The sequence below is a fragment of the Exophiala aquamarina genome, assembly GCF_000709125.1.
Source record: "Exophiala aquamarina CBS 119918 chromosome Unknown aczIA-supercont1.6, whole genome shotgun sequence".
NCBI lineage: Eukaryota > Fungi > Ascomycota > Eurotiomycetes > Chaetothyriales > Herpotrichiellaceae > Exophiala > Exophiala aquamarina.
In genome coordinates this window covers 782,199-809,028 of record NW_013550582.1, presented here as the reverse complement: position 1 = coordinate 809,028, position 26,830 = coordinate 782,199, and the positions used below count along the sequence as shown (strand labels likewise).

General features: G+C 50.4%; 12 protein-coding genes across 12 annotated transcripts; 5 read left to right on the top strand and 7 right to left on the bottom strand.

The window, feature by feature from the left end:
* Positions 1-43: 43 nt before the first annotated feature.
* A1O9_07689 (uncharacterized protein) lies at positions 44-2,204 on the bottom strand (the record flags this gene model as incomplete). The annotated part of the gene is made up of 2 exons (XM_013403244.1): positions 44-74; positions 232-2,204. The coding sequence occupies 2 exons, from the start codon at positions 2,202-2,204 to the stop codon at positions 44-46; spliced, it is 2,004 nt and encodes a 667-aa protein (XP_013258698.1).
* A 519-nt stretch (positions 2,205-2,723) lies between these two features.
* Positions 2,724-4,039, bottom strand: A1O9_07688 (gluconolactonase; the record flags this gene model as incomplete). Its single annotated transcript, XM_013403243.1, has 2 exons — positions 2,724-3,851; positions 3,905-4,039. 2 exons carry the CDS (start codon positions 4,037-4,039, stop codon positions 2,724-2,726), a joined length of 1,263 nt encoding a protein of 420 aa, XP_013258697.1.
* A 1,095-nt stretch (positions 4,040-5,134) lies between these two features.
* On the top strand, positions 5,135-6,000 carry A1O9_07687 (uncharacterized protein; the record flags this gene model as incomplete). Its single annotated transcript, XM_013403242.1, has 3 exons — positions 5,135-5,267; positions 5,376-5,782; positions 5,851-6,000. 3 exons carry the CDS (start codon positions 5,135-5,137, stop codon positions 5,998-6,000), a joined length of 690 nt encoding a protein of 229 aa, XP_013258696.1.
* Positions 6,001-6,280: 280 nt separating this feature from the next.
* On the bottom strand, positions 6,281-8,755 carry A1O9_07686 (uncharacterized protein; the record flags this gene model as incomplete). Its single annotated transcript, XM_013403241.1, has 2 exons — positions 6,281-8,578; positions 8,633-8,755. The coding sequence occupies 2 exons, from the start codon at positions 8,753-8,755 to the stop codon at positions 6,281-6,283; spliced, it is 2,421 nt and encodes an 806-aa protein (XP_013258695.1).
* Positions 8,756-9,340: 585 nt separating this feature from the next.
* On the top strand, positions 9,341-10,240 carry A1O9_07685 (uncharacterized protein; the record flags this gene model as incomplete). The annotated part of the gene is made up of 1 exon (XM_013403240.1): positions 9,341-10,240. The coding sequence occupies one exon, from the start codon at positions 9,341-9,343 to the stop codon at positions 10,238-10,240; it is 900 nt and encodes a 299-aa protein (XP_013258694.1).
* A 378-nt stretch (positions 10,241-10,618) lies between these two features.
* Positions 10,619-11,898, bottom strand: A1O9_07684 (uncharacterized protein; the record flags this gene model as incomplete). Its single annotated transcript, XM_013403239.1, has 2 exons — positions 10,619-11,359; positions 11,422-11,898. 2 exons carry the CDS (start codon positions 11,896-11,898, stop codon positions 10,619-10,621), a joined length of 1,218 nt encoding a protein of 405 aa, XP_013258693.1.
* Positions 11,899-12,954: 1,056 nt separating this feature from the next.
* On the top strand, positions 12,955-14,196 carry A1O9_07683 (uncharacterized protein; the record flags this gene model as incomplete). The annotated part of the gene is made up of 3 exons (XM_013403238.1): positions 12,955-13,420; positions 13,514-13,633; positions 13,712-14,196. 3 exons carry the CDS (start codon positions 12,955-12,957, stop codon positions 14,194-14,196), a joined length of 1,071 nt encoding a protein of 356 aa, XP_013258692.1.
* Positions 14,197-14,317: 121 nt separating this feature from the next.
* Positions 14,318-16,695, bottom strand: A1O9_07682 (uncharacterized protein; the record flags this gene model as incomplete). Its single annotated transcript, XM_013403237.1, has 2 exons — positions 14,318-15,898; positions 15,955-16,695. 2 exons carry the CDS (start codon positions 16,693-16,695, stop codon positions 14,318-14,320), a joined length of 2,322 nt encoding a protein of 773 aa, XP_013258691.1.
* A 1,779-nt stretch (positions 16,696-18,474) lies between these two features.
* On the top strand, positions 18,475-19,983 carry A1O9_07681 (uncharacterized protein; the record flags this gene model as incomplete). The annotated part of the gene is made up of 1 exon (XM_013403236.1): positions 18,475-19,983. One exon carries the CDS (start codon positions 18,475-18,477, stop codon positions 19,981-19,983), a length of 1,509 nt encoding a protein of 502 aa, XP_013258690.1.
* Positions 19,984-20,651: 668 nt separating this feature from the next.
* On the bottom strand, positions 20,652-22,040 carry A1O9_07680 (uncharacterized protein; the record flags this gene model as incomplete). Its single annotated transcript, XM_013403235.1, has 1 exon — positions 20,652-22,040. The coding sequence occupies one exon, from the start codon at positions 22,038-22,040 to the stop codon at positions 20,652-20,654; it is 1,389 nt and encodes a 462-aa protein (XP_013258689.1).
* A 1,014-nt stretch (positions 22,041-23,054) lies between these two features.
* Positions 23,055-23,902, bottom strand: A1O9_07679 (uncharacterized protein; the record flags this gene model as incomplete). Its single annotated transcript, XM_013403234.1, has 2 exons — positions 23,055-23,593; positions 23,737-23,902. 2 exons carry the CDS (start codon positions 23,900-23,902, stop codon positions 23,055-23,057), a joined length of 705 nt encoding a protein of 234 aa, XP_013258688.1.
* Positions 23,903-25,443: 1,541 nt separating this feature from the next.
* Positions 25,444-26,778, top strand: A1O9_07678 (uncharacterized protein; the record flags this gene model as incomplete). The annotated part of the gene is made up of 1 exon (XM_013403233.1): positions 25,444-26,778. The coding sequence occupies one exon, from the start codon at positions 25,444-25,446 to the stop codon at positions 26,776-26,778; it is 1,335 nt and encodes a 444-aa protein (XP_013258687.1).
* Between the last annotated feature and the right edge of the window lie 52 nt (positions 26,779-26,830).

The window sequence follows — 26,830 nt, the reverse complement described above, 5'->3', positions numbered from 1 at the left end:
CCATCGGCTTGGTCAGCATCCTGTTCGCTGGGTGTTTGGGCGACTACAGCATCGTCATCTTCGTCCTCATCCGCCTGCATGACATTATCGTCTTCTTCTCCCTGTTCATCGTTGTGAACGCCCATTTGATGATCAGATCCCTCATCCACATCCTCGTCCTCCTCCTCCTCCTCCTCTTCCTCCTCCTCTTCTTCTTCTTCTTCCTCTTCGTCATCGTCTTCCTGTGCGGACTCCTCAACCACTCCTGTTTCCTCATCTTCTTCCTCATCCTCGTCCTCGTCACTATCCGCTTCCACTTGTTTGACGGCAGCTGTAGAGGCTTCATCTTCGTCTTCATCATCGTCGCCGTCGTCCTCGTCCTCGTCTGCATTTGCGTTGGCCTTCAGCTGCATAGCATCGTCATGATTCTCGAGTTTTGTTTTGTCCTCCAAATTTTGGTCAATCGGAGTACCGTCTTTGTTCTCTTCAGGAACATCTTCTTCGCCTTCAGCATCTTCATCATCTTCGGCAACAAGCTGCGATTCTACTTGCATATTCTCGAGCTTCGAATCTTCTACAACTTGTGATGAATCGACGTCCATAGCATCGGATGTCGCAACCGTTGCGGCCCGCTCTCCCTCCTTTAACTGTCCCAATCTGATACGTCGAGCTTCTTCTAAGATCTTGATCTCTGTCGTAATTTTCTCATTGACCTTTCTTGTGTCCAAGAGAATGTTAATTTCAGCGGTGAGCCTCTCGAATTCCCGGCACACTCTCTCTGTAGGCATGAGGAGTCTTGGTGGAATTCCTAGTTCCGCCAATGCAGCTTGTATCTTGGTTGTTTGAGTTTGACTTTTTGCCATTGTCAGTCTATTAATCTTCTCATGTCGAAACTGTACACCGCTGGTAAGCCGTTCATGAGGATGCGAGACTCCGAATCGAGCTTCGTCTTGGGGCGTTAGAACTCTGACAACCGGCTGGGATGTAGAACCCTTCTTCTGTGGACCGGGCGCATGATCATCAGCTATTGTCTCCATAGTGTCCCGGCGATGATGTTGACTAGGATTTCTTCCTTTCTCGTGGTTTTTGAAATCGGCGGGTATACCATTAGCAGGGCCAGCTTCTGCACTCCCTGGAACTGGAGGACGTTTCAATCTCTTTTCCTTCGCTAGTAGAGACTGTAATAGCATGGACAACCCTTGGGATGTCTGGTACATCGCAGTGGATTGTTCTTCACCCCGCTCAGTTCTGCGTATTGGGGCAACGGGTTCGAGTCTGGCATAAAGATCACGTCTCATTTTGATAAAATCATCTTCATTCTTGGTTATGCGGTGCAGTTCCTCGAGAAGTATTCTTTCCTCATCAGCCTCATCTTTGGTACGTTCGAACAACTTCTCGGCCATCGCTTTGCGCATCGTCTCCGTTTTCATGTCGAAATTCCGCATCTTCTCCCAAAGTTGAAACTCTGTCTGGGTCATAGTGCTTGCCGGAGTGTTGATTTCAAGCATTTTAGCGGCGATACCGTAGTATCTTGACTTCAATGCCTCCATCGATCGGTTTGGGTATTGAGGCTTTATAGCCAATTCGTTGCCTGACGGAGCGGCAGTGTCTAGGGTTGTAGTGGGAGACGGTATATCTTTTGGATCATAGCGGTCTGCAATCAGGAGCCAGCGAAGATCGAAATCACGGCACAGTTCCATCAAATAATCGGTCTCTTGCTTGGTCCATTCCTGAGACTTCAGCAAGTTTCCATACTGCTCATCGGTATAGGAAGCGATGTTAACAGCGATGTTCCATTTATGCGAGGGATATTCCTCCTCGAATTGATATTCCTGGACTGCTGGAGCGGTCTTCGAATCATCGCTCATCTCAACATCGGCTGATGCGTTTAACTCGGGAACCACTGAACGTCGTTGGTTTGAACCGGGAATGGCACGCTTCCAATGTTTTAGAACAAGTCCATCTGCCCGCCCACCGTGTTGGAATTGTTTCTCTTCCCAGTGCCTGGGGACGAAGGATCGGGCGAGGGAGGGTCGAGGTTTGTAGAGAGATTGATCGACAATAGCAATGGGAGGGACTGAGTCGCCCATGAGAGCCTGGACCTCGCGATTGATGCCGGTCATACGGACTTGCGGCTCGCTGTGTTTCTTCTTCTTGGGAGCGGGCTGGCGAGGGCCGGCCTGGCCCAGATTCATGATGTCTCGAATATCGCTCGTGGTCGCCATGATGGCTATTTGATGAGGAATAAGAGATGTGCCAGTTTCAGGAATTGGGTAGGTCGCTGTCGGCCTTCATAAGCCCTTAGGACGCGTTGTGGGGGGAGCAAAGTGGACGCAGTTGGGCAAGGCAATGCTTGAGAAAGTCAACAGGATCAAGTGCGAAAGAAATCGCGATCGATTACCCCGGCAGAATTCGCGAAAGAGGAAAGATGTGAAGGCGGCGAGGGCTAAGTGACTGCCCTGGGTACCTGGCTAGGCGCCCCTTAGCATTCGATGCTGGGGCGGCGGGGGTGGTGGTCCTGTCTGACGAAAAGATGTTGATTATTTGCACCAGATGTTCAGCCAATCAGTATGTCTAGTTCCCCGTCAGACACGAGTTCTTTTGCTATATATTTTTACGCGCTCCGGAGAACTGTCCCTGGAAGTTGGATTACCCTTCACCCTAACATCAGGATCAAGGAAGACTTGGAGGGCCCACACATTCCACCCAGTCTACTATGAAGCATCACACTCTTACCCATCTTGTCATTCCAAGACCTGGCCAGTGATGTTCCATTGGACTCTACTAATGCCATTGGCCCCCAACAACCAAACAGTATTCAGCTCTGGGCCTGTAAAAGCAAAGTTCGAGACCGAGTGGTTCGCCTGAACGCGAATGAGAAGTTTCCCTGTGTCATCGATAACGTCTAATCCTTTCCCCCCAGCGGTCAAGATGAGCCCTTCACGGCTGACCTTCAATCCATCGGGGATATAGTCCTGCGCGAGGTAGAAGGAACGCTTGTTGGCGATTTTGGTCCCGTTGTTGGTAACGTCAAATGCGTAAATGGATCGCTTGCCTGTTGTGTTGTAGTGTTTTGTCCCTGGACCGACCGCTGGGTCAATGCTTCCTGTTAACGCACCAGTTTCGGTGATGTACAAGGTTTCGCCTGCTGCATCGAAGGCGATGCCATTGGGTTGCTCGAGAGTATCATCGATAACGACCACAGCGCCGGTCTTCGGATTAAACCGATAGCTGGCCGTTGGGAGCTGGGGTGCTGTATCACTTCGCCCATTGAACCAGGGGTAATCGGGATCAGTGAAGAAGATTTCGCCGGATGAGGGGTGTACAGCGACATCGTCGAGGTTGTTGAAGTAATAGCCGAAGTAGTTATTCAGAAGAACAGATGATTCATTTGTAGATGGGTCGATGGCATGCAAGGAGATCCTTTGATTGGTCCCATTCCCAGTGTCGAAAGACGCACTTGCTGACCAGATGATCTGGCCATTGTGGAAGGTGCCACCGTTAGGTGCCACGACAGGTGGATTTGGAGTGAATCTCTCGATGGTCGGAGGATCTTGGTTCAGATTAACAACAAGCTGCGAGACATAGTCAAGTGGATTCCCGCCAACAGGAGGCAGTTCTGACATGTACAGCAGGTTACTGTGTGGATCGTAGACGGGCGCTTCGTGAACTGAGTTGGCAACCTTGAACATGAATTCCCAAGTAGGATTTGAACCCAGGTAGTCCAGGCCACGCTCTTTTTCGAACACCGCGAAACGTGCCTCTTTTAGACGCCCAAATGAGGCATCGCTAGAGACATTTGTGTCCCGAAAGTCATAATCTGCAGCCAGAGATGTGATAGACCGGTTGAACTGGTATGGTAAGACAGCAGCCTGCTGGCTTTCAGCAAAAAGACATTTGAGATGGCCTCCGGGCTAGACCTTACATATCTGTTGACGCAGGCGACAAGACCATTGAACCCACAATCCTCGACAATCGGCCCGTCTGTGCCAGGCACCTGTGCTTGCCCAATGGTCGAGATTGCAAGCCAGGTTATGGAAATGCTAACGAATGTATACATATTGCCAAGCAGAGATTGAAGAAGTCGAAAGACGTGGGTGGATTTTCAAAATTTGAATAATGAGACCAACCTTTTAAAGTGTAACTTACCGTGGACGGCCACCTCCACCGACTATGAACATTTGAAGCTATTAATGGATCTCTTGGAGGCCGATACCATCTCACCAGCAACCGCCATGGGGTATGTGGAAGCGCAAACATGGGTTCTTCACAGTCATGAAGATCTGTTGGGGTTCTCTTGACGAGAAAGAGAGCATGCGTGCATACTTCGATGGTCGAGGTCTCGCAGGCGTGCCGAGGGAGTCCGCAGACGATGAATACTCTGTACCACACGTCGAATTCCCCGCATCACCACCGCATCATCATACCCAAACAGTGGTGAATGATGGAGAGAGTTTGTGATAGCCTAAAGCTTCACAAGGCTTGCGCTGGTTAATATGAATCCCCAAATTTCGTTCCTGGACCGAACCTGGAAACAGCAAACAATCCGTAGATCATCTGTGCAGATGTGGGTAACGTGGTTGGGGAAGACGGTATCAGAAATTTGGAGCAAAGACATGGCAGGTAGAGACTTGCCGTGCGGTCCGACGATATGATGCATGAACAAGAAAGATAGCTCGAATAGCTGGTTCTGTTGAAAGAGGGCGAAACAGTTCACGATGGTCCCATTGCTGGGACTGCTGCCCTTTGCGTTCAAGTCCTTCATCAGTTAGTCAGCCTCAGCTCGAGAAAACCCGTCGGTCGAGACTGCAGTGTATTTGATCGAGAAAGATGAACAGGCAAGACATAGTATCATTATGGACGGCTCTATCGTGTAATGTGCTTGCCAGTGCCAGTCTTTAAATATATATCTGTACTTCATAGTAGTATCTTGGTAAATCTATCGTGAGCGATGTGCCTTTATCAGCCTTAGCGCGAGGCTGCAAGGACTGAGAGGAGACGGCCCCCCCTTTAATCTACACTCCGCCGTAGGAAATCTTGGCAATCTGCAGCCCCCTGAAACTTGATTGAATGGACATTTTGAGGCCGCAGGTAAATAATAGTGGTCGACTTTAATCCTGAGGCGAAGTGTCACTCAACGCTTATCGAAGACAACATGAAGTCGGTTCTAGCGGTCACGGCCGCCCTGGCATCGCTGGTCACCTCATCACAGGCCCTTTACTTCTACCTCGATGGCACGACGCCCAAGTGTTTCTACGAGGACCTGCCCAAGGACACCTTGGTCGTTGGTGAGTTTGTCCCATGCACCCCCTTCACTCCCCAACCTGCGATTCCTTTTGAACCAACACTACGCCTACGATGAATGCCGGCGCCTAGCTAACACACCGGAAACACAGGCACATACAAGTCCGAAGCGTACAACCCGCAAACACAGTCCTTCTACGTGACGAACGACCTCTCCATCCAAATCACGGTTGAAGAGACCTTCGACAACGACCACCGGGTGGTCACGCAGACCTCGACGTCTTCCAACACCCCGTCGAAATTCACCTTCTCGGCGGCCGACAGCGGTCTGCACCGGCTGTGCTTTTCCCCCTCTGGGTCCGCGGCCGTCAGCGTGGGCGGCTGGTTCGGCGGCGCAGGCGTCACGGGCGGCGGAGTCAAGTTAACCATCGACCTGGCCATCGGCGAGACCAGCAAGATCGAGAGCGAGGATAAATCCAAGATTGATAGTATCGTCGCCAAAGTTAAGGAGTTGAACGGCCGGCTATCGGATATCAGGCGTGAACAGATTTTCCAGAGAGTATGCCCTCTGCCCCAATTCTACATTTCTTAAATCCTTCTCTACAAGATGCTAACAGAGCGCGACAGGAACGGGAAGCCGAGTTCCGCGACCAGAGCGAGTCGACAAATGCAAAGATCGTGCGCTGGACGCTGATTCAATTGGGTGTCTTGGGTGTTACATGTGCATGGCAATTGTCGCATCTGCGCTCGTTCTTCATTAAGCAGAAATTGACATAGACAAAACGGAGGGGGGGAAGTCATAGCCTTATCACGATTTAATCTGATGACGATTATTATTCCATGCTCTCGTCTTGATATGTACTTATAACCACGCCTAGATGTATAGGCTTATCGTTAATATTCATGAATGGTATCTTGTCAACTAATCCGCTAAAATATGGTGGACTGTCCACACTCGCACATCCAGCCATGCAGAGTCCGAATTTCATTCTAATGATATGCCCCGGACCCAACCTCGCTATGCCATATTCAGAGAAATAAAACAGAGACCACGGCATTAAAATCCCCTTCTCGCCCTGGGAGTAGAACCAAATGTTCTCGAGGTAGTTGACGAGGGTAAACCCCAAGGTGCCGCCGTATCTTTTCTACCACGTCCGTCACCTCTTAAAGCAGTGTCGTTCAAAGATAATCCACCTATGTCTTCCGACACACAAGCCCTCTCCGGAGAGGCCCTCTTTTCACGAGGCTCCCATTGACACCTGTCGGTGCGTAGGTTGGGGCTTTCCCAGCGCTTTGTGGTTGAGCTGCTGGCAGTGGTGGGCCTGCTAGCGGTGGATTCGTCGGAGTCTCGTCGAAAGTTACTGTTGCGAAGGTTGGGAGAGGCTGGTGCCACCACAGCTGAGGTGGTACTCATGGTATCCCGCATCGAAGGTTGAGCTAAGAGTGATCCCCGATGGGTGCCAGGCTCGGTTGGAGCTTGCACGGTGGGTGAGGATCTCGTGCGTCGGGGTTTGCCGTTCAACCCCATGCAGGACGATGTCATTCTCACAAACTCCTGTGGCAAGAGAAGTGCCACAGCTGCGATAGAGAGCTTATTCCATAGATCGATGAAGCCCCCTTCGAGCAAGCCTCTAGCGTACGCAAGGCCAACCAACGAGGACGCCTCCATGGCAAAAATGATGAGCCACAAAAAGTTTTCATTTATTCGTCCAATAAGAATGTCGCGAAGGAAGTGAATGGTGGGTATTGATGCACTTGCTAGCACAATGTAATATCCCAAACTGGAGCCTTCTGGCTTCACTGTGACTTCAAGTAGCCAAGTCATCAAGGCTACCAGAAGGAGGAAGAACGCAACTCCGCTAATGACCATCTGACTCGAAAGATCCCGCGCAGTTGCTGACGACAATGACCCAGCATTGTAGCCTTCAGCAACATGCTGCGAACTTGAACGCAGGTTCGGTACACGAGCCTCAGCCGAATGCGGGACACTTCGATCTTGGAATGAAAAAACAGTTTCAAAGATGTTCTCCAGTCCAGTATCGGCTTGTCTTTCATGCCCAAAGAACGTGGGTTGTGCCATTGCCTCACCAGATGCATTCGCTTGCCGCGGAGGTAGGATAGAATTTGGTTTACTGTCGAAAAATCCAGGAGGTAGCCCAATGGCCTCTTTTGGTTCGTTTGCGACGCGGCCAGAATGTGTGTGAACTCCTCTCGCAGGCAGTGCAGGAAGTCTGCCATGAAAAGGAGAAGGGCTGGCCGATAGGTAATGTATTGTTTTGGGCAGTGGCTCGAATGCTGGCTGCGAAGGTGTCCAGTCCATTGATTCTCCGCTATCGTTGGGCGGTGTAGGCGGCCTCCAGGGTTCATATGATGGCGCGGTTGCAGAGGACAATGTATCGAGATTGAATGCTCGCTCCTGAATTTGTGTTTGTTGTGAGGGGAAACTACTTTCTGGAGGGATAAACTGCCTGCTGGATAACAGAGGAGCAGGGTCTATGTTCCAGTCAATGGGTAAGGCTAGCCGGACTTGGATAACTCTCATGTTGGACCAAAGTGCCACCGCCATGAAGACAAGGGCGAAAACTGCGTGGACTATGGTAGTCGTTCTGTTGTCAAGAGGAACATCTTGCAATATTGCCCAGACAGCGAATCTCGAGAGCAGAAGACCGAGTTGGATTAAATAATACTTTTCGAGTCCCACTAACTTGCCTTCGTTGTTCGAGAGTTTATGCTGCCATTTTGGGTTCCACCATACGCAGAGGAGGCCGAGACCAAGGGATAGTCCCACGAAACGCTCCATCAGATTCAAGCATTGCTTGTTCAAAGGTCTTTCACTGAGGCATTGAGATAGTCGCAACCCATCAATGATCGGAGCCGGTTGCAATTGGGATCCGTAGAGGTGCCAGGCAGCCTGGAAAATGATACTCAGGGCATAACCCAACCCAGCAGCACTGACGAGGAGGCTCCTCCACCCTCTTCGGCTAGCAATTCTCTGCTTTCGCGACTTGTCCAGCACTCTTCTTATATGATCGCTTTTCGCATTATAGGTGGCCCTGTTTAACTGAGCTCTGACCTTTGGCTCGCACTTGGCACAACATTGTGGATATCTCTCTTCCAATCCATTTTTAAAGATCGGTAGCTGTGCTTCAATCTTGTCGTAGTCGGGATCCTCGGGATCAGGCAGGAACTGGGATAGGGCTGTAGTATAGAGATGCTGATTCTTCAGACAGGTGGAGCAAAATATAGAATCTTCAGCGGAGAAGTGGTTTGCAAGAGGGTCTCCTGTAACGACGGATTCGGCTGCGTATTGTTGTGGTGCAGTCTCCTCGACCGGGACATCTGCAACGTCGCCGTGCTGTCAAACGTTAGCATCAAGAGCGCAGGAACAGCAGTAACAAGGCGTAAATACCTCATCGAAGAAGTTCACTGCGAGACAGTAGTCGCACTGAAATCTGCGGCCTTCTTTCTTGGAGAGTTTTGATCTCCGTCCACAGTAGTGACAAGATAATCGCGGGCGGAGCTGAATTGGCATATTGTTTCATCGCTCAAGGACAAGGACTCAAGCGGGATGAGGAGACGAAGAGAAGGAAGAAAGATCTATCGTTATAAATGGGCCATCACTCAAGGGGCAGTGGCCGCTCTGCATTCTCCCAGTAGTAACGAGCGCTGCGAGGCTGACTGCCTACAACGGAAACGTCTAGATTGAGCGAAAACGTATTACCGTTTTCGCTGACTTATCCCGCTGCTTCATAGTTGAATGCCAAGGCGCTACTAGTAAAGCGCTAACAGTACATACACTCAGATAGATCTGCTGGATACTAAGTGCTGCGAAGCCCAAAGGACACTTCAAACTGAATACTCGCGGTGGCATCGCGCCATGAGAATGAACACGCAATGTGGGATTGAACAATTCGGCTCCTTGTCTTCATCTCAGTTGTCCGGTGAATCATGAATGCTCAAAGATGACCGTTCGAACGCTGCATCTACTGAGAAGAAAGTACTCCAGATACCTTCCCAACGTGATTTGAACAAGGAGGGAAGACAAGATCGTTTAAACCCATCGTAGGCACACATCGATAGGAGACTGTGCTCTACACGGTCACAAGCTATCGACACCATGGATCCTCGTTACCAACATCACCCAAGTCCACCTTTGAGCCCCGATGAGCCCTCCTTTTTCAACATCCCGAATCTCTCAGGTTTCACAGCATTCCATAAGGTACTGCTTTTAGGTCTGGCCACTTTATTCATTGTCATCAATCTCTCATTCTTCCGCCTAGCCACCATCCTCTCCCCAGAAAACAGGAAATCCACCTCGCAGAACCGTTCGGCGGCGATCACAAGCCACTCAGCGCACCTTCTCATTGTCCTCGGATCCGGAGGTCACACAGCTGAAATGCTTAATATCCTCTCGACGTCTCTACCATATCTCCAAGCGCCATTCAATTTCACTCATCGAACATATGTAGTCAGCTCCGGGGACTCCTTCTCCGCTCAGAAAGCGCATCGGTTCGAGTCTTCTCTCTCCGATAATATGGATTCCGACCCTACTACCGCCACTACCTACGACGTTGTGACCGTCCACCGCGCCCGAAAGGTTCACCAATCACTACTGACCGCCCCAGTCAGCTCGCTGAGGTGTCTGTGGGACTGCATCCGAATTTTGAGGGGATCTCATCCAGATCTCCAGACCACCAAGTCTGCCAGGGGATGTCCAGATCTGATTCTCACCAACGGACCGGGGACAGGCGTCGTCGTGATCATAGCATCAATAGTCCTACTTTTCTTCGGGCTCGGTGGGGACTCATCCGACAACGACACCCAAGCAACGCCTAAAGGCGCGGCCAAAACCAGCCAAATGCGCAGCATCTATATTGAGAGCTGGGCGCGAGTGCAAACGTTGAGTTTAAGTGGTCGGCTGTTAAAGCCCCTGGTAAGCCGCTTTATCGTGCAGTGGCCGCAACTGGTAGAGAAAGAAGGGCGGAGGGTCGAATACATTGGGCCGTTGGTCACATAGGCATTTGCAAGCGGATTGAAGCACATACGGAAAGGGGAACGTGTAACAAGGTGATACGTATTGTGATGAAAGCGTTCCCGAGACAGAGGGCTGGAAATGGATTCCACCAATCGCAGTAAATAATTATTCGGATGGATAAAGCTGCGGTCTCAATCCAGGGCAGTGCATTAGAAGAGCATGGTCAACACATGGTCTGGCTGATGTTGTACTTAAAAAATTACTTCCTTCTTGTGATGAAGAGACCTTTATTCAATTGATCTTGTACATGAATATATATGTATGGTTACAGCTCGGAGGGCCTTTTTGAGGGACACCGATACCTTCCCTTCTTGTTGGAACCCCATCTGAAGGCTCGCTCTGCTTGAATCATGATCTAAATTACCGTGTAATGTTCGTCGGAGCCTCATGGACAACAACTTCTTTCTCCCAGTCAGCTCTGTAGCCCATGCCGTCTTGGTCTTGGGCTGCCTCGTCCATCTCGAAATCTTCAATACTCTCCTTGACATCCTGATCTGGAAGCCCGTTCCTTTGGGGCGATGTTTCCGCTTTCAATGCGGCCTGTAACTCCAATGCCCGCTGTCTACTCTTCTCTCTCAACTTCTGTTGCAATTCCATTGCGGGCGTGTTGATGCCGCGTTCCTCATACCACTTCGAGCGCGCGTCTTCAACAATCTTTTTGGCCACATAGTCGTACTCGTGTGCCATACGGTCATTTTGGTATTTCGGTCGGAGCTCGTCAATAATGGATGGATGCGGTAGAGGGTTCTCATGCACACTAGGCGTATATGTTCTCTTTTCCAGTTCTAAGCGGCGAGTATCGCCGGGGAAATGTGTAAACTGAACTGATTCAACAGAGGGCCAAGGAATTTCGGTCTTTGAGCCAGCCACATAGCGGGTATGGCGGGGCAGAGGAGATCCGTTGTCTCTCTCAAAATATGGACCACGGCCTTCGATGGACTCAACAAGGACGTCACGGTCCCTTATAACACGGCCAGTTATTGGATCTGATTCTGTGTGTCGAAAGACGACACGGACATCGTCGATGGGAATCGGCCTGTCGAAAGGCTGAAACGGTCTTTGTTTGCGCCCTGTTTGCCCTGGGTCCATTCGCACATCAGCCTACAAATGTCAGTGTTATGCTCGTTGCGCAGTGTTATGTGTACGAATGGTGGCGGACAGACCGTGTTGAAACCCTTGATGGTGAGCTCTCGCCGTTCCTTGAAAATCTCATGGATGGTTCCAATCTGGCCAACTATCGCATCCGCCCCGTGAACGACGCAAACACGGTCACCTTCTACAAGGTTACCCTCATTTCCCTTGCCTCTCCAGTCGTCACCAATCAAGTCATCACCTTTGCTTTTGGGCCACTTTGAGAGGGCGTTGGGGATGTCAGGTCCTTTCATAAATGCAGAAGACAGAGCGCCATAAACGGCATGATTCTTTCCAACGTCTCTTTTTGGCGCCAATGGCCCTGCAAACCAGTCTTCGCGTCGTTCTTTCCGCTCATTTTTGACCAAAGTCCGGCTTTCACGGTCTAGAAGGATTCGGTGGTCATCGTGCGTTTGCCAGTCCTTTTTTAGTTCCTTCAAGTGTTTTCGGCGGGCTTTCTGGAGAGCTTGATTGCGGGCATTGAGATTTATACGCAGCACTTTCTGCATCCTGATGGAGGAGCGAGCCGGGGCTTAATCTTGGGCGGATGACCGTTGGATGGATCAGGAACGCTTGCTCGAAAGGAGAGAGACCTCTAGCTCAAAAGCTCTAGGTCATGCCATCGGTCCGGCAAGAATAATAATAATCGGATGCGGAGGAAGAACAAGAGGTCTTTGATCGTAATTTGGCTGTATAATGATGTGCTACAAGCTATGGGAGCACCTCGTCCTACTTGATCATGAAATTCAAGGGCGCATGGAAATTTAGTTCCCCATTTTGGACTTCGGAGAATCGTTTGAGCGGGCGCTATCACGTGATACTATTGTCTATCCCACGTGGTCGAACCTCGATATTCATGGTTTCCTCGTTAATCTCAATCTTGCATTCTTTCTTTAGTTGGAAAGTTATCCTGTCCCGGATGATGCAGTCATAGTGCAATCAGCCAAGGACTACTGACCAATGCTCATTTTCAAGAGACAGGCCGACGACAAACACGCTCAAGATTCAAAGGTCGGCGGTTGAATGCTACTGGTGCAACCACATGCCGTATGTTGTTGACATGATCTAATTACTTTCCTTTCCTGCATAGGCCATATTCTCGATGGAGTTTGATAGACTACAGATCTTTCCGCACATTAACCGCGGGGTTAGCGGCAGGCGAATCACCACTTCCTGGTCTCCAAATGGATCGATCGGCGGCAACAGGACGGCTCATTCAATCCAATGAAGTAATGTGATGATCACAACGGCTCGCAAGCTGGCTGAGCACTATACTGTGGCCCGTTGATTCGGCTATACCCGTGAGACCGGACCGAGGACTCGACAAGAGGGGTATTGGCAGATGAAACCTACAGTGTCTGGTATAGATAATATTCGTGGTCTACCGATATCCTTCTCCCATCGTCCGCCCACAGGGCAAATCAAAGTCCCCGAGGTCGATATCCTTGCATGACTGTCAATTACACATGGAGCCATATATCAACTCCCCTACGCAGCCCTCTTTCCCAGACTAGCCAACCAATAAGCAAATCTATATCCTGTCAACTGACTAAGCACATCCACCCATGCCCGACATAAAATGGAACATCTTACTGAAAAACCCGGTAACAACGCTGAAGATCCTCCTTCTCGGATCAGGGCGTAGTTTCCTCGTCCTTCTTGTGCGCATCGTCCTGCCATTCCGAGCACGCAAACTCTCGCTGCGCAACGCTCTCGCACGCGTGTGGATCAGCACTGCCCATTCCGCGAACTCCAAGGTTTTCTGCTCGGAGCCGTGGGGCCATCGATGTCAGGAAATCGTGCTCGCGGGCTCTGGCGAGGACCGCCAGCACCAAAAAGCTGCGGTTGGAGGCTGGGTTATCCCCAACACTGATGTGGCTGAACTGAAGAACAAGGATGCGATTGTTCTTTTCGCTCACGGCGGCGGATATGCTATTGGGCATGGCTTACAAAATGCGAGCGCTTTTCGGCGCTGGGCCAGAAAGGCCAAGTCCATGGGGCAAGATATTGCCATTGTGACGGTCAAATATCGTAAGTCTTTGCTACTAGGTCTCTCTCTTTGTAGCCACGGCAGCCTGTTACCGCCGTCGGAGATACCGGCTGACACCAGTCATTGCCACGTAGCATTATCTAGCGAGAAGAAGTGGCCGGCCCAGCGAAATTCCTTCATAGCTATGTACGAGTGGCTTCTTGCCCAAGGGGTTCCAGCCTCGAAGATTGTTTTCTCAGGAACATCTGCCGGAGGTAAGATCGCCCATCATACTGCTTTTCTATGACAACCTTCGCCGAAAAGTCGCTCACGTTCAACATTGTTGTCTTTAGGTGGGCTGATACTCCTGGCAATGCTTTATATGCGAGATCATACATCCCTTCCGCAGCCGCGCTGCGCCGTGGCACATTCTCCCTGGACCGATGTCTCCAGTGCACTGACAGGAATCAAGGGTCACCCACTCTTGGAGACCGACTACATCCATACGTACGACCAGACCTACGTAGCCATGAACGACATGCTCAGACCTGACGGCCTACCCTTCGACACGCCCGAAATTAGCCCTGTGCTTGCCAGAGATGTCTCAAGGCTTCCTCCACAGTTGGTCTTCTATGGCGATGCAGAGATATTGATGACCGACAGTACCAGATGGATCAAACGGTCGAGGGATGTTGGTGTCAGGATCGACGTACATGTAGGCAAAGGCGAGATGCATACGTACTCGAACGGATGGCCTGTTGGAGGACCACGGACGGAAATGGAATGTGACGAGCTGTTTTTAAACTACGTATTCACAGAACTAGCGCCTCCCAGATAAAACATTGAGGGTTTATTGAGCTGTGGATTATGATTATTGGAATGATAAAGATTGTGATCGTAGCATATTAGTCGTCGATCATCTGGCCAAAGAAGCGTCGTAAGCCCATTCCTCACGTATTTCATCTCCAAATATCCGGCAGCGTTGTGGACGGCCTCTCTGTCGTATCCTCAACACGGTGCTGGTGTTCCAGGGCCGAAGGGTATGCCGGCATAACTATATTGAAGGTTCCTCCAGCGTCGAAGGTATCCACGGAATGGTCCGCGAAAAGTTCCTGACATGTGTTAGGGTCGAAGACATCGAAGTCCGCTGCCGTCCACGGGAAAGGATACATGAAGGCCAAGTAATTCGATGTGTGAGAGTTGTGGATTCCAACACTAGTCTGTCCAGGGCCGCCGTTTTCGTGAAAGCAAGGAAGATTGAGAGAAGACGGCACCTGGATGACGCTCGCTCCATCGGCACCGTAGGTGTGGTCAGATTGAATTCTATCTTGACCATCTTGCTTTGGAGAGTAAGGGCTGCATATGGCCGAACCCTCTGATGCTGGGGTCTGTTTTGATGTTGTGGATAATGGCTTGCAGAGCATCTTCAAAGACCTCGCGAACCAGATTTGATTATTTGTTGCCATCTGATTTACCATCGCCAATGTTCTTTCGGCGATAGGCCATACTTCGCTCAGTGTCATAAGAGATTGGACGCAGTCGTTATATTGATGAGCCGGGGCATCGGCAAGCGATTTCCTTTCCAGTCGGATATCCACCAGGATTGATGCAACCGCAGTCAGGAGACACCCAACGACCAGTGGATGTGCATATCCTAGAACATTCTTTTGTCGAAGTCCATGGACGATTTGCCCGATCTCAGTGGCTATTCGGCTCACACCAAGTCTTGCCCCGGCCGTAGAGCTGTCTTCGGGTTTCGAACATACCGGAGTCGAGCGTTGTTGTGGTCCTTCAGGAAAGGTTAGTGGGCGCAGCAGTGCTTCTTCTGCCATTAGATGGACTAGCTTTAGCGTTGCACGGTGCACGAGTAAGACTGATCCTGGAAGTTTGGGAGGCACATCTGAGGTTTCGTGATCATCGTGATAATCGATGTGGCAGTAGCTGTTCAAATTTCGAGACCATTGTCCGAGTTTGCTTTGGAGTTGATCGAGAGAGTCTGAGTCCAAGTCACGCTTAGGCTTCGGGGCATAAAACATCGCCCACTCCGTTGTCGAACTATCAAAGCGCTGAACGTTGTATGCATAGGCGACAATTTGGCCAGCTATCAAGAGAAGGTCTACCTTGGACATGAACATGTCCGCCAGCATCACCTTGTAGACACAGTCATTGACAACAGGGGAATCTCTAAGTAATTCGATCTTGGTGCTCAGTGGTTGAGTGTCAAAGTCTTTAAACTTCAAAGTCGGTAGACTGGTCTCTTCGTACTTGATCCGCATCTGCCTCCTTGTTAAGAGACACATGATTCGGTCCCTAGAAACACAGGTCCACCATATTCTTCTCCAGAGCCGGCAGGTCCGAGCATTAAGCGACTCATAGGTGCTCTCCACATTGAGCCCAATTCCAGTGGCGAGGCTCAGACAAACCCCTAACCAGTACCATGGGTCTTTTTGATCATTAGTGCAGACATACCAGTATGCGTGCAGTAGTGTGGATTGTATCAATATAACACGATCAGTTTCCCATCCGAAGTCGTAAAGCAACTGGAGTTCTCATGTCAGCCTTTTAGATCGGAAGACAAACATCCAACGATTCTCACCTTAATCTTTTGGAAGAAATGAGATCTGGCTGCAATTCTGTTATCGAAACCGGCATCAAGGAGATAGTGGAGGTCGACGAAGGCTGTCCCAGCAAACATTACGGCTTGAAAGAGGATGAGACTGAGTTTGGCGCCATCCTTGCCCTCGACTCCGTCAAGAAATTCCTGAAGATCCAAAACGGGAAGAAATGGATAAACATAGAGTAGGACGGAGAGAAGCAGCTGATCACGGAGCTCGTCATCTGGGACTGACAGTGCACCACAATGACTTAGATACTCAAGCTCCCCAGGTTTGATTTTGTGGGGTGGACGGCGAATATAAGGTGGGAGATGGTCGAGACAGGCTGATTCGTGAATGACGGGTTGGCAAGGATGCGGTACTTGGTCATTCTTCGGCTGGGGTGGGAATATTTCATTCGAGATGGCGGTGGCTTCAGATTTGGGAGACGAAGAAGTAATTGTTGTTTCTGTCTGCTTTCGTGGAAGGAGTAGTGAGCAAGATGCTGAGTTTCGTAGAAGCTGGGCTTTTAACAGTCGATATTTCCTGGTCCTCTTTGATAGAGAAGTTGTACACTCAATGTGATCAACCTGACAGTTGTTACAAGGTGCACCAGTATCGACTAAGTCGCATTTTATCTTCCGTGACCGACATTGGTGACACGCCTGAGAAGCTCGCTTCTGGACTTGTCGTCCAGTATGTGCATCGCTGTCGGGCGGTTCTCGTTGCGGTGTTGCTGACATATTCGTTGACCAAGCTGCACCTTTTCAATGTGGGTTCCTCAAGTTTGTCAGACATTTGTGAAGACACTAACCTCATGTTGCAACAGGATATCTGAGAATCGAGTACAAGCGATTATCTGCTCCAAGGCAAAGATTACTTGAGTTCTCTCATCTGCTTCTCAGGCCCATTGGAATCACAATCCGAGCCCTTGCTCGAGTGGTACACAGAAGATATCGCGGGGGCCCGGGGGGCCGGGGGGACCCCGACGAGGGTGTGGAAGCCCAAGCCGCTTATACCCAAACTACGAAACTGATTCGGTCTCTGACTCCCTGCTAAATAGTGACTAGTTTCTGACCACTGTTCTTACAGTACGTGAGTTTGAAGCGCCTAGGCCAGCCCAGCCCAGACAATCCTCGAGCCGATAACATTAGAGATTCTCTGTGTGCGGACGATTCGCGCCAGAGTCGCATTTGTCATGGCGAATCTACCGTGCCGAACCCAGCAGGCTGGAGGCAGGCCAGCTAAACCCAATCATGGTCCAACTCATGATCTTTGTCGAAGCTGAACTGAGTGGATGGAGCTGTCGGTTCCAATGAGTAGTGAAAGCGCAAAGCCATGCTTCTACATCTTGTTGATTGCAAAAATACCTGGGCATTCATTACCTACCAACCTGGGTCCTCGGCACCTTGCAGCTCAGATGTGAGAAGAACCACGGCTCTCAGAGTCACCCGTCGAGGAGACGTAATATTGGCACGCTAGGCTGTCGACAGCTAAAGTTCTAATACAGGTTGAGACTTTTGAATTAATAGCAGCCGCTAGCTCCTTTCCCTGCGTGGTCGACCGATCGATCCTTCGAAGGGAACCTGGAAAACATTCGCTGGACGAGAGGCCACCATTTCACCTCCGCTGGTTCATGAATCCCCGAATGTGCTCTCGACTAGGTAATCTACATTGCCATATATGGCAATAATATCCAATGGCTCTTTCACTGGCGCTAAATTTTGATCCTTCATCTGCAAAAATTCGCTGGACGAGAGCTCACCATTTTACCCCCGCTGGTTCATCAACTTCGGCCCAATGTCTCAACCAGGTAAGCAAGATTACTGGAAATGGCAAGATCATGGCCAAGATGAGTTTCTTGGATCCAAATCTCGCTAAGGCACTCCGACATCGTGTAGGAGTCAGTGCTTGCATTCCTCGTTTTACGCCTGGCCGGTGCCAACAGGTGTCAAGCACTGTCAATACCAGATAACTGTCTTGGTGATCACCCACCACGGACAAATGGCGTTGGTCTTCTCGTTTTGCCCGACGCATTTTCCAAAACTTTGTGGATCTAGAGAGGGAATCACCAACGGGAGAGAACCGCTGGCCATGCCTGGGGAGAGACCTTGAAGTTGATACTTTGCAGATGGCGGAGATAATCACCCCAAATATGTCTTCGAGCATGCCATGCCAGCCCTTGCAAGCTCAGACCTTGCGTTGAATGCAGACAGTGCACAACGATCTTGTCGAGATCGAATGTCCGGCGAAGATGCTCAGGTCACAGATCCGAGCGTGAGGACAAGCCATCACGTCCCGTGTCAGGTCACGTATCCCCTATTCAATTGAGCACTCAATCTTAATGCTCTATACAAGTATGTGAGCGCGATAGCTCCTTTTCTTTGACGATGTCGCCTTAATCAAACCTCATTGCCCTCGTGAGGCGCTGTTCATTCACAGCCAGCGCCAGAATCTTCTTCATTTTTCCGTTCGCATCACCGTGGTTAATCCATTCTTGCGGTTTCAGTAGCCTGGCTAGAATGGAACAGTCTGTTGCGCTCATTACACAGCATATTGCAGATACTCAGGCGGACCAGCATGCCTCCTCTCCACCTTCCGACGTGGAGATCGAGAGAACAGAACCAACACCCTTGCCACGGTGGTACCGGTTGCCCAGATGGAGAGATTCCTCGAGCTTGGAGATGTCTTCAGGGTGGAAGAGCTGGCCAAGCCGTGAGGTAGCAGACGTGAAAACTTTCCTCCGGGGCATACTGTCCTTTGTTATCTCTCTCCTGCCAAGGTACATGCAACCCGGTGGCCTGACGATCAAGAAAGAGCTGCATCCCACCGCCTATCTGGATGCTCTGAGAGGCTGGGTCGCCCTTCTCGTCATGAATTTCCATACATTCGGGAACAAGGCGACAATCCTCGAGAAACCGGTTTTCAGCGCCTTTCTCAACGGGAGGGCAATGGTTGACATATTTTTTGTCATCTCAGGCTATGTCCTCAGTCACCGACTGCTCCGTATGATGCGGAATCGAGAGCCGGGTCTTCAAAAGGCTCTAGCTTCGTCGACATTCAGACGATGGCTGCGGCTATATGCTTCGACCGGCATGGCGTCGCTTGTCACAGCCATCGCCGTATATCTCGGATGGTGCAAACCAGAGTTCCGCAAAGCCACATTCCTGGCCCAAATGGTGGATTGGACATGGGACACTATTGCTGCTAGCAGTCCCTTTGCCGACATTCACGGTTACTGGTCTCCCCAAGTATTCCGAACCAAGTACCTCGACCAGATGTGGACTATTCCGGTCGAGTTTCGAGGGAGTCTAGTTGTCTTCTGGTTCTGTGCCGCCGCATCCTTCTTGACCACCAGGGGCCGGAGGGTTTTTTGCTGCGTGGTAATGGCACTCTGCTACCTGTGGGCAGCTGCTTACGCTGGGATATTTCTTCTCGGAGTCCTCATCGCCGACTTCTCATTCGACCGCTACCCGGAGAGATTGTCTCGCACTCGGCTGCCACAGCAGGACGACCTCGATTCGGTACCAGAAAAGCCACGCAGGCAGTCCCCCCTCGCCAAGGCCGGATATGTTTGCCTGTTCCTAATAGCAATGTTTCTCCTGGGACAACCGCCCACTGAATTCGGCTATTCGAACTATTTCCTTTGGCCATATCTCAGCAAAGCAATCCCGTGGTACTACCCCGCCGAGCTGGGCCAGCATATCTGGCTGAGTGTCGGTTCGAGTCTCCTGGTCTTCACACTAGACCGGTGCCGCATGCTTCAGATCCCTTTGGAAAGCGGGGTTTCCCAGTACCTGGGTGATCTCTCCTTCGGTGTCTACGCGATGCATAACACCGTCAATTGGTGTCTTTACATGCCTTACGTGGAGCCGTGGCGCGCAGCACACCTGGGTGACGGCTTCTTCTCAGGTCTTCCTGGGATGGTTTTTACGACGTTGGTTATTCTGTGGGTGGCGGATTATTTTACGCGGATTGATAATGGTGTGGTGTGGTTTGGGAAATGGCTGGAAACGAGGACGTTTGTCTGATCGGGGCAGCCAACCCAATTTCCTCGACCTGAGAGCCTTGGTGATGTTGCCTATACTAATTGTGTGGGCGTACACTGTGGCCTTAGAATATTGAGTTGAGGATGAGAACCTGCGAACACTCGTATGCTTTAAGTCACGCTTCCGTAGGCGATACTACGAACTTGAACTATCGAAAAACCTATGTCCCACAGATCCATGTCTGAAGCCCCTTGCAAAGACATCTCGTCATCTCAAGCTATAAGAAGCTGTCTGTTCACATTTATCCACTTCTGCCCTGCCTCTTCTGCTGATACACGGAATTCAATCTCATGTGCCCGCGCCAAGCCTATCGTCCAGCGACGTTGAACGGTTGAAGTAAGACAGTGACAGCTGTCAATCTTCTCTCCTGGAACTGGCCTCTCCTTATTTATGGCGATCAATGATACGCTATGCGCGCAAAGACGAGGGCGTTCATGGTGAAGTGAGACAGGCCTGTGGCCAACGGAATTGCCTTGAAGGTTTTGCCTTACGACACATGTAGAGGCCACACGTATTTGGGGGTTTCCAGTCAGCTATTTGCACGAAATCTACAAATATGTACAAGGAAAGTATATGCTCGCATAGCCTGGGAAGACGAAGCGAGAGAATGGTTAATTGATACAGTACAATTTTTGATGGTTTGCAAGCAACTATAAAAACATGATATTCTGCAGGGATCTCGCCAGCCGAACAACCGTCTTGTCGACACGCTCAAAATAGTCCGCCGCGATCAATACCATCAAAGGGTAAACGACGAAGCCTGGAATGTATTTCAAGACGGAATTGCCCAGGTACTGCTCGCGGAGTGGTATCATGACCTGCATATAGGGTCCTAGGAGGAAAGGGCCGTGCATGGCATAGAGTCCGAATGAGATGTCTCCCAAATATTGCGATAGCCGCCAATGTAGCGGTTTCTGGAGTGCGGGAAAGAATTCCAATGCGTAGACGAGGGCGAACGCTCCAAACCCGTACCAGAAGAGGTATTTGCCATCAGGGTGCCACCAGTATGGGATTGCTCCTGCCATGTGGTTCCACGGAAATAAGTTGGTCGAGTCTGGCTGACTCAACAGAAACAGGCCGAGGAGGAAGATGCAGATGTATTTGACCTTGGACCTTCGTTTTTGGCTGTGCTGATGCTGTTTAGGAATTGCCCATGGACTGTCCAGACGTTCAGGACTGCGACTGAGGGCCAAGTCCGCAATAAAAAGGCCGGCCATAAACTCGGCAATGTAGACTGCTTGCCAAATATAGCAGACAACCATGACTACCCAAGTTGAAATCATCCGAGTTTTGGTCGACATTTTGCATACGCCGGTGCAGAAGGCAAAAAGAGCCACGCTTCCGCGATACTCTGCCGCGATACTCCACATTGGACTGAGGTATCTCGAAGTAGCGATATCGTCTGATGGCCACCCTCTGATATGGCCGAAGGGATTGGTGAAGTAAATCATGTCGAATGTGTAGTCCACAAGCTGCTGCCAAAGAGTCTCTTTCCGAATGCTATCGGGCGGGTAACAGCCTTCGTATATCCGCAGTCGCATCAAAATCATCGCTATAAGACAGGCACACGCTGCGCTACCGTAAAGCCTTATATATCTTCGAAACGTAGATGATGCAAGGGACGTAAGCAGGGCTTCGGATTCGCCCTTTCGCATGAAAATTAGCAGCCGGTATCCCAAGACGTAGCCTGAGATAACGAAGAATAAGGCTACCATCGAAGACCCGTTGAATATGACATTGAGAAATGGTTGTCGTCTCCAGTTGTCTCCACCGACATTGAAGGAATGCGCCCAGAACACACCAACGGCCGCCCATCCTCTCAGGGCGTCCAGGTAGGACGTTGGCCCTAGCTTTCTGTGCTGGATCCCTCCTGGCTGCGCGAATCGTGGTAACGCAGATACCAGGCGTTGCTTAAACCCATCACGGCCGGATAGCCACGTCTCGGACTTGGATTCGAGCTTCCATACAGGCAACGGTTCGTTGTTGATGTCAAGTGCGTGTGTATGCTCTTGATTACTGAGGGGGGCATACCGGGCCATGTCGGCAACCGGTGGAGTGAGATAAAAATGAGATGCTGATCAGCCTTGCCTTCTAGTGTCGACAAATAGGGCGACGCGTAAAAGGCTGGAATATCAGAGAGACGCCTTGTCCATCTTATCTATCATCGGCTCACACCCTTACAGCTCGAACAGCGTATTTAGTTTCGCGCAGACGAGGCAGCAAAGGATCCCGGAGCGAACGTCGGCTGATCTGTCACTCATATTAGTGAACGATTTGAAGGGATCAACGTTTCTCAAGCGCCCTGACATTGACCTCCAGTAAATTCTAATATCCCAGTCAAACCTGTCGTCGGGGAAGAACGGCCGACCTTACCTAACTATTGCATTCTGATAGCATAGATTGATGATAACATGTTCAAATATCGAGGAGCCGGGCCTCGTATTGTGTGAATTCTTTTTACTAAATATAGTATAGCCGCGAGGTAAGAATTCTGATTCTGGTATCTTGTGCCATCCTCAATTTCACTAAAGAGAACCGTTATTCGAGGGGAGCGACCGGGCTGACAAACTCTTTAAGGTTGATGCTGGAATGCGAAGTTTGACAGCGGCCCGAGCTTGGAATCTCACCGATCCCTTTCTGTCAAGACATAAGCCACCCCTTCAGTAATGCACCGGACCAGGCAGCTTCAAGATTGCGATAGAGATGTGAATTGGTACCTGATACTAGCGTCAATCCCATGAGAGCGCATTGTGTCGGAAATGGTGCCTGACATCGAGCGGATGCGGAGCTACAGCGAAGTTTGCGACCTTCAGCTAGTGATATAATTTCATCTTTATGCTGTGGATATTGCCGTAGCAAGGAGCATAAGGAAGATCAATCTATCATGGCATCTTTTTGCATCGCGATTCATCAAGCGTGCGTTGTGACCAATCTTGATTCTCTTCTAATCCAGCAATTATGGTCTCCGTTCTGACACCCCATGGGCAGCCAGTTAAAGGCAGAGGCAACGGGTAAGCCAAGAAGAATGAGGACTATTGACTTGCTCTTACAGTTCATCTCTCGTATCCTGGGCGATCCCCATGGGTGATGGTTTGCAAAAGTTCAGTTGGTGGTTTGTACAGCATGATATGGAAATGCTCTGTACTCTCAATAAGTCCGCGCCTCATGTAGGCTTCCTCTTGCAGCCACATACCTAAGTCGTGAATGCTTTTCAGACTTCTCCAATTTTTAAACCAGACGATCTGATTTCTCTCCATCTTCCGGGAAGGATCATTATTGCTAGAGCAGAAGGTTCTCGTGATGAGGGCTTCAATGGTGGCTTTCGCCGCTTCAGTCACTTCCCCATTCTTCTCATCTTCATCAATGAAGAATTTAGTCCACACAACAAGGTGAGCGACGTTCTCGTCGATGAAATAAGGCCAGTCATTGTACAAGATCTTGAAGTCTGCAGGATTGGAGAATGCTTTGTCACCAGAGGGAGTGGTGTCGTCCCATTGAGTCGGTCCTGTTGCAAGAAGGATAATACCAAGCCATGCATCTTCTTCAATTGGTATGTGTATTCGCGGTATCCACGTAGGTGTGCGGCAGACCTCTGAAAACAATTGATTTGGTTCGACCCTAGAAAGCGACGTTTTGCTTCTGTCAACGGGGCCCCTTCAACTCGATTTTTACGATGTCTCAATCCGCTCTCGTTCAGCTCAGGAGAACTTTAAGATAGGGAATGCGAGGACGTACTGACTAGATCTTGGACCTGTGGCCAGGAGAGCCTCTTGAAATCTTGATTCTTCGTAGACAAAATTTTGATACTCTGTTGGCTCTGTCCAAGCAGGAACTCGGGGCAATGTTCAGTCCATTGGTCTTTGGGTTGGTTCACATTCCAGTACAGAGTTGAAAGAAACATTTCATTTGGGGCCGTCCCCTGTGGCTTTGAGTGGACAGAACACGGCATCCCTTCCTCGCGACTTCTCTGTCTTGATCGTCGATGCTGCCCAAGGGGTACATCAATGATAATCTTGGGGATAATGAACACAGTACTGAACAAGATGCCTGAAGTGGAAAATTGAACAGTTAATCGAGCTCTACTGCAGGCTTCGGGCTAACGCCTTTGCTGGCCTTGCATGACTGCAGGTGGAAGCAACGTGGAGGACTGTCGCGGCAGCCAGCTACCACCAGCATCCAAGATTATAGCTAAAGACAGGGATAGATAAGGAGATCGCTGATGTTCGGCAGGACTGGAGAGGCCATTTCGGCCATATTCCGTCGAAAAGATTTATTCTTGGATATGTCTCAAACGAGGTTGCTGCAAGACTCAGCTCCGTTATTGTTAGGTAGGTGGGAAACGCCTGGGCGCGGGTGGTTTAGCTGCTCGTGCTGGGTGCTTGGTATGGAGGGACCGACCGGGTCAAGTTGATTTACATTTCCTTAGGGAGGCCCTCGACCTCCCGGGGCAGGGGGCGCTGGGAGGCGTTCTGCACCCATTGGGGGACGGATCGACCCAGGTTGAGCCGAGGGCACTTTGCACAACAAACCACCACTTACGCACACGTATCTCCCGACTGGTTGAACTACGTTTGTACCATATCTTTCATGAAGCCTTCCCATGGTGAATCAAAAGGTCGAAAGGACTAGGCGGTCATGTAACGCGCCGACAGGCTTCGTATTGTGTTCATCACCTTCACACAGGCTTTGCCTAACTAGCAATCTGTCTGGACCCCTTCACAACGCCCAATGGCCCATTTCAGGAGGAACTATCAAGCAGGCAGCCCTCTAGATGCCCTAATTTTGTCATCGAAGTTCAAAGGTTTCAACCTCAAGCTCATCTTCCGCCACGCATGAATGGCCTCTCCCACCAATCTGTCCCTAAAGGAGCCTAGCCTTGTCATTTTATAGAGGACGGACAGCCCAGTCAGAAACTAGTTCGTTAAATGATGTAAGTTGGTCGGCATATATCTCAAGGACCCATGCGTGATCCATGTGTTTTAACTTTTGACATGTCCTTCCTCACCACATAGATCTGACTCTTGTAGGGTCAACTCTGAAAATAATATTTCCATTATGAGTATTGACGCTCTCCGGCTAAGGCCATCCAATTGACGGCGTATTGAAAGGATGAATCATTGCCGACGGACGGAGAGGAGATGCCACGGATGAATGTGATGCTCCGTTAGCAGTGCGGAGGGGTGAAATCCGCCACAGGATCATACCTACATCCCCAGGTTACCTCCCTATCTGAGTGGAAGCACTGAAGTGCAACCTCCCTCGTACCTAGGAGTAGTGGAAGAAAGTGCGGCGACTATCCTGAAACGGACAGCGCCCGCAATGCAATGTGCTTCGACTACTGCTCCCTCACATAGTCCTCCTTCCGTTTTCCCATGAGCCTACTCGCCAGCCTATTGACCATTCATCCGTACTTTTCCAGCAAAAGCGTTGAAAGAAGCTACCATGTCTAGACCCCCAGGGGCGCCCACCAAAGCATGCCGCGCGTGCCATCGAGCGAAACGGAAATGCGGGAAGCAGATGCCCCTTTGCGCGCGATGCAGGAAGAGCGGCATCGAGTGCACGTACCCAGCATCCAAGCCGTCTTGCTTCGTGCTTTGCGATGGCTTCGGTCTCAATGATGCCCCTAGGTTTTCTTTTGACGCTATTAGTACTACCGACTTGTCGTTGCCGTTGCCACTACCATACGGTGATGCCGGCCCGGGAGTTGCTTCGGGCTCTTTTTTGGGTGGTCAAATAGCTGATGGGCACGCCGAGAGATTTTCTCTTGATTTTAATTTACCGGGATTTCCTGGTGCGCTATCTGATAACAGCAGTGTTGGGGGTTGCCAGTCTCTCCCTTGTGGTTGGCTCGGACCGTCAGAGGTGCCCACGGCATCGATCGTACCGACAGAGGAGTATGAGCCTTTCCCGCAACCAGAGGGGACCACGCTGCGCTCGAGTGACCTTAAGCGCCATGTCTCCAAAATCAATCGTTGGTTTCAACAGTGGGTTAACACGGGCAGCAATCCGTTCATCCACAAGCAACTGTACAGGACACACTTCCCACGTTGTATGCAGGATGCGTACATGGCTCTGTCGTGCTATCTGAAGAAGACGCCGTCGAATGAGCAGGTGGTTTTGCGAATCATTGAGGAGCGCGCGACACAGCTGTTGCAAGATTATGCTGTTTCTGCAGTAGAAGCTTCGCCGGACCAACACACTAGTAGTACGCCGAATCCTATAGACTGTCTGGAGTATGTTGCTCGGGTACAAGCTTTGTTGGTATACCAGTTTCTGGGTCTCTATGACGGTGACATCCGAATGCGGTTTGTCGCAGAGAGTCGTATTCCAGCGCTATATTCTTCGGTCCAACAGTTGCTAGACCGTTACACCCGCACAACACACCCAGGCAACACATTGAACTCGCCAGCGCGGCGGGATCGAGTTTCCTTTGGTTCGGCGGAGTTGCCCACCTTATGCTCTGCTCACCTCGCCTGGGACGATTGGATACTTGCCGAGACGATTCGACGGACGGCGATAGTTGCTTGTGGTGTTCAAGCAGTATACTTGGTGTTGCAGCAGAGTGGATCAATGCCTTGCCAGACGAATATTACGTACACCCCTCAGAAAGAAGCTTGGGAGGCGGACTCGTCGCTAGCATGGGAGAAGGTGTCCTCAACGAAGGACATGACTTTAGTGCAAATTACGGACACTAAGCAGGTGTTTACAAGCGTTGGACTCGAGAATGTCGATGATTTTACAATGCTCATTTTGGAAATGCGAAACGGCATAGACTAGCGTAAGAGGTTGGGAGCCCATGTTGAAGGCTAATGCTGATCAAGTGTGATGG